This window comes from Triticum dicoccoides, chromosome 7B (genome assembly GCF_002162155.2).
Source record: "Triticum dicoccoides isolate Atlit2015 ecotype Zavitan chromosome 7B, WEW_v2.0, whole genome shotgun sequence".
Classification (NCBI taxonomy): domain Eukaryota; kingdom Viridiplantae; phylum Streptophyta; class Magnoliopsida; order Poales; family Poaceae; genus Triticum; species Triticum dicoccoides.
Window position 1 is genome coordinate 506,332,788 of NC_041393.1, and position 6,086 is coordinate 506,338,873.

The following is a 6,086-nucleotide window of genomic DNA, read 5'->3' on the forward strand; positions in this document are numbered from 1 at the left end:
TTTTGTGGGCAACCAAATGCGCCCTTAGAGGTTTTGGGTGGGAACGTGCGGTGAGAGTCTAAGTATGAGATCAAGCAGTGAGAATTTAGGTATGAGATCGAGCAGTCAGGCGCGTACATGATGGATGTACATACCCCTACAAACCTTGTACCCGTTTGCTATTGCTTTCGGTTTGTGAGAATTCGAACTATGGAACCGGCTTTCGGTTTGTGATAATTCGAACGATCGAGCCAACTTTCAGTTTATGAGAATTCGAACGATCGAACCGGCCCGCGGACGTTTGGAGGATGGCACCGAAGTGTCCGGACGTTTGGAGGATGGCATCGAAGTGTCCGGACCGTGATCCGGAGGTTTACGGGCTGTTTGATGCACGGGTTTGGAGATGCCCTAACCCAAGAACTTGTTCTTTTTTTTTTCTTTTTTTTTTTGAAGTTACCCAAGAACTTGTTCTACCCTTTCCGTAGATCGGCGCCTATGGTACAAGGTTGGTTACATTCTTCCTTCGCCTTCACGTCTTACGCTTATTGCTACGCATTTTTACTGCACTAGTGCGGTAGTGCTACGAGCCCTGCATCTCCATGCACGGAGGACGAGCTCTAGCTAGCTATGCACTCTGCAGTCAGTGCTAGTGTACACCTGAACAGAACTGCTCTCGTGGGTGGGCGTACGCCTCTGCTAGACCGCGTGCACCACGAAGTTGCCGCTGTCCTCCTCCTCGTCGTCCCACCTGCCGGAGTCCGACACGTCCCTCCTCCGGCTGCCTTTCTTCGCCTCGAGCAGCGGCGCGCCGCCGTCGACGTAGTCCAGCTGGCACGCCTCTGCCTGAGCAGACATCTTGTCGCACCGGATGAGGTGCTGCAGGACCTCCTTCATGGACGGCCGCGCCGGAGGGTTCTCCCCCGTGCAGATCACGCCGAGGGTGAACACGGCCAGGATGTCCGCCATGTTGGCCGGGTCACGGATGTGCTCGTCGACCACGTCGCTGAACGGAGGGCCTTTCTGGTACCGCCGCCACGCCCACTCCGCCAGGCAGAAGTCGGCGCCGCCGTCGTTCGCGACCTTGCCGGTGATCAGCTCCAGCAGAACCACACCGAAGCTGTAAACGTCGACCTTCTCGTTCACCTTCAGCCTGGAAGCATACTCTGCACAAGATCACCCCAGTTAGCACTACAATCAATAATGATTTTTCACAAGTTGAGATGGCAACTTAATGAACACTTTGAGCTTCTCACCTGGGGCCATGTACCCAAACGTGCCGCCGATGGCTGACACGGACTCTAGCTCGCCGGACTTGACAAGCATCCGGGCGAGCCCAAAGTCGGCGATCTTGGCACGGAACTCCGGATCCAGCAAGATGTTGCTGGACTTGACGTCCCGGTGCACGATCGACTGCGCGGAGTCGTGGTGCATGTAGCTGAGCCCCTTGGCCGAGTCGATGGCGACGGCCAGCCTCGTCGGCCAGTCCAGCGGCGCCGGCGCGCCCTGGCGGTCAAGGTGGTGCAGCCACCGGTCGAGGCTGCCGTTCTCCATGTACTCGTAGACCAGCAGCTTCACGTCATGGCTGGAGATGCAGCAGAGCAGCCTCACGATGTTGTTGTGCCGGATGTTGCCCAGCACCTTCACCTCCGACTCGAACTCCTTGTCGAACTTCGCTTCCAGCTTCCTTGCGTTCCATATCTTCTTCACGGCCACCATCCTGCCGCCGCCGCCGTGCTCCTCGTCGCCGCCGCCGCCGGCACGGGCAGGCAGGTGGATGCGGTACACCTTCCCGGACCCGCCGCTGCCGATCACGTTTTCCTCACGGATGTTGTTGAGCACATCGGACTCGGTGAAGCCCAGTTGGGTGAACTGCGTCATCTTCCAGTCGGTCACCTCCTGCTGCTCCTTCCGCCGCCGGAAGAGCAGGCATGCGATGCCCACGCTTCCGACGAGAACAATGCCGGCGAGCATGGAGAAGAGGACGATCAAGCCCCTCGAGAGCTCGTCACGGGCACTGCCGCATTTCGGGAGGTCTACTCCCGAGCCTTTCCTAGCACAGAGCCCGTGGTTGCCGAGGAAGCTGGTCTCGTATGCCGCGCTCTGCAGCGAGAGCGGCACCACGCCGGTGAGCTGGTTTGACGACATGTTGAGGTTGTTGAGTTTCAGGTTGTTGAAGTCGGGCGGTATGACACCGGTGATTTCATTGCCGGACAAATCAAGGATCGTCAGCGATGGAAGCAACCCGATACTGGAAGGTGGAATGGTGCCAGACATCCGGTTGCCGCTCAAGTTGAGAGAATTGAGCTTCTGCAACACGTTGACTGATGTTGGTATGGAACCAGTTAGCTGGTTGCCTGACATCAACAGATCAGTAAGGTTGGCAAACTTGCTCATGCTGTCCGGTAGCTTGCCGGAGAGCTGGTTGTTCTCCGCCTTGAACACGCCCAGCCCGGTTGCCGACGTGGGGAAGGAGCCAGAGAATCTGTTGTTCCCCATCTCAATCCGCGAGATGTTATCAGATAGCACGGCCGGTAGAGCCCCGGTGAAACCGTTGTTGTGTATCATCAGAGTGGTCAACTTCGGAAATGACCATATCTTCTCCGGGAACTCGCCGGAGAAGCGGTTGTTGTAGAGCATGATGTTGTTCAGCAGGACGCAGTCGCCGAGGTTCTTCGGGAGCTCGCCGTAGAAGCTGTTGTTGAAGACGACGATGTCGTCGAGCTTCCCGTTGGCGCATAGTGACTCCGGGAGCGGGCCAGAGAGCTGGTTGTTGCAGACCTCGAGGTTGACGAGCGGCGAGTGCTTCCCGAGCTCCCGCGGGAGCTCGCCGGAGAGCTTGTTTTCAAATAGCCGGATGTCCCTGAGTTTGGGCAGCGTCGCTATGCTTGCCGGAATGGTGCCGGTGAGCTGATTGGTGTACATGAACAATATGCTGAGGTTCTTGAGGTTACCAATGTCTTCCGGTATTTCTCCGGCGAGCTTGTTCACCGATACATCAATCTCTATTAAATTCACCGCCGAGATATTGCGCGGAAGCTCGCCGGTGAGTCCGTTGGTGAACAGGTACAACTTCTCGAGCTTTGGGTGCTGCCAGACCCAAGCCGGGATCTCGCCGGTGAGGTTGTTCGCCGTCATAGCGAGTATCTGGAGCTTCACTAGGCTCGAGTAATTCTTCGGGATCTCGCCGGTCATGTTCATGCCGGACATCCAGAGGTAGCTCAGGTTGGTTAGATTGGCGAACTCGCGCGGCGCCGGCGCCGGCGCGAAAGGGTTCGAGGCAAGCGTCAGCTCCTCAAGGCCGGCGAGCTTGCTTATCTCGGCCGCCGGATACGCCCCGGTGAACTGGTTCGTGTCAAGAATCAGCGACTTCAGCGCCGTTAGCCCCGCTACCGCCGCTGGCACGGCGCCGGAGAAGTGGTTAGCCGACAGGTTGAGGCGCTCCATCGCCCGCGACAGCCGGCCGATGTCATCCGGGAGGACCCCGTCGAATCCGTTGTTGGAGAGGTCGAGGAACTGGAGCTGGGAGCAGCGGTACAGCGCGGGGAAGCCGCCGGTGAGGTTGTTGTTGGAGAGGTCGAGGCGGGTCAGGTTCGCCAGGTCGCACACGGACGCCGGCACGTTGCCGCTAATGTTCAGCCCCGGCAAGGATACCCCCGTGACCACGCGCCCGGCGCCGGCGCCCTCGCAGGCGACGCCGGTCCAGTTGCAGTGGTCGGCGTGGGCGGCGGGGTCCCACGACGCGAGCTGCGCGGGGTTACCCCAGTCCTTCTTGATTGCCAGGAGCGCGGCCCGGTCACCGGAGGTGGGCTGCGAGCTCGACTCGCCGGCCAGCAGGAGGACGGCGAGGAGCAAAAGGGGGAGGGGAGGATAGGTTCTCGGCATTATTTTAGTCGGAAGTTGCTTGGGCGGCCGGTGAGGTACTGACCGGTGAGCTGAGGTGTGGTGAGCTGAGGTGTGGGGAGTGACGAGTGGCTCATATACGTGTGAAAAGGCAGGGTGCGGCGCTAGTCAACGAGTCGTCGGTCGTCGGCGTGGGGGCATGCGCTGATGCGCCTCAGTGGTGGTGGGGAGGAATGATTGATTAGTGGCCACTTACTGAACGCTCATCGGCTTGGTTCTGCCTGTCCATCTGTTAGTGATGAACGAGATGCTGGCCATTGCGACTGCTATTAGTGATGAACGAGATGCTGGCTATTGCGACTGCTATTGCATTATTATTATCCGGTTACGTTTCTTCTCTTTTTGTTCGTATCTGAGACGATGACTGGCCGGATGGCATGCGTGATGGATGGATTGTCTAGGGTGTGGTACCGTTGGAAGGGGAGCACTAAACTAGTCACGTGATGTCAGTCGACAAGAGTTTGGTTAGTCATGGGTGTATCCACCGGGTTTGGTCCATTTCTGGGATACCTATCCTCACACAAGATAGCGTGCATGGCTTGCAAAACATACATCTTCCTTCATCCGAAAAACTTGTCCAATCTTATCCCTCAAATGAATAATGAATGTATCTGTCACTAACTTAGTGCCCCAACTTTGTCCCTCAAATGAATGTATCTAGCACTAACTTAATGCTAGATATTAGTACATCCATTTGAGGAACAAACTTTTTCGGACGGGGTGAGTATCTTCTATTGGCAAGTTAACATAAACTAAAACAAATTAGATGGAAACAATGGTCGATGGAAAGAGCAAATTCTTCTACCGCAACTTTCGGGAAACGTTCTACGCCTTGCAAGTCGCAGCCGGCGAAGGGACGCCGGCGGACGAGGCGGGCTACGTCTCCGTCGCGGCGGTCTGGGTCGGGCTGGACGACATCTCCGGCGGAGGATCGGGGCCGGTGGTGAGGATTGGAGCAAGGGTGAAGGACGCCGAGGGTCTGCGTGCGGGAAAGGTTGGAGGGCGGTGGTGTTGGGAAACGTTGCATGGAAAACAAAAAAAATTCTACGCACACGCAATGATCTATCCATGGAGATGCATAGCAACGAGGGGGAAGAGTGTGTCTACGTACCCTCGTAGACCGTAAGCGGAAGCGTTTCAGAACGCGGTTGATGTAGTTGAACTTTCTTCGCGATCCGACCGATCGAGTACCGAACATACGACACCTCCGCGTTCAGCACACGTTCAGCTCGGTGACGTCTGCGCCTTCTTGATCCAGCAAGACGACGAGGTAGTGGATGAGTTTCGACAGGACAACGGCGTGGTGACGATGATGATGAAGTGATCTCAGCAGGACTTCGCCTAAGCACTATGAAAATATGACCGGGGTGTAAACCGTGGAGGGGGGTGCCGCACACGGCTAAGACAATGTTTTGTTGTGCTAGGCGCCCCCTCCCTCATATATATAGGTGGGGATGGAGGGAGTAGCCAGGAGGGCGCCCCAAGTAGGTCGAATCCTACTTGGGGTCTTCCCCAAGTGGCGCCCCCCTTTCCTTATATAGGTGAGGGGGAAAGACAGGGGAGGGAGGCCCCCCCCCCTTTCCTTTCTCCCATGAGAGGGAAAGGCGGGAGGGGCTAGCCCTCCCCCTTTCCTTCCCTAGGGCTGGCCGGCCAGGAAAGGGGCGCACCAGCCCCCTGTGGGCTGGTTTGTCTCTCCCTTGGCCCTTTAAGCCCATATACATACCGAGGGATGTCCAGAACCCCTTCCGGTGACCCGATGGCTATCCGGTGCATCCTGAAACCCTTCCGATGTCCAAATACCAACGTCCTATATATCAACCTTTACCTCTCGATCATTTCGAGACTCCCCGTCATGTCTGTGATCTCATCTGGGACTCCGAACAACATTCAGTCACCAAATCATATAACTCATATAACATTATATCGTCAACGAAGTTAAGCGTGTGGACCCTACAGGTTCGAGAACTATGTAGACATGACCGAGACACCTCTCCGGTGAATAACCAATAGCGGAACTTGGATGCCCATATTGGCTCCTACATATTCTACGAAGATCTTTATCGGTCAAACCGTTATGACAACATACGTAATTCCCTTTGTCCATTGGTATGTTACTTGCCCGAGATTCGATCGTCGGTATCTCTATACCTAGTTCAATCTCGTTACCGGCAAGTCTCTTTACTCGTTCCGTAATACATCACCTCATA

The 6,086-nt window shown here is 56.3% G+C and overlaps 1 protein-coding gene across 1 annotated transcript; it reads right to left on the bottom strand.

The window, feature by feature from the left end:
- Positions 1-367: 367 nt before the first annotated feature.
- Positions 368-3,935, bottom strand: LOC119336509 (receptor-like protein kinase 5). Its single transcript, XM_037608551.1, has 2 exons — positions 1,233-3,935; positions 368-1,142 (listed from the first exon to the last, which is right to left on the bottom strand). Exons 1-2 carry the CDS (start codon positions 3,859-3,861, stop codon positions 676-678), a joined length of 3,096 nt encoding a protein of 1,031 aa, XP_037464448.1. The 5' UTR covers positions 3,862-3,935; the 3' UTR covers positions 368-675.
- Between the last annotated feature and the right edge of the window lie 2,151 nt (positions 3,936-6,086).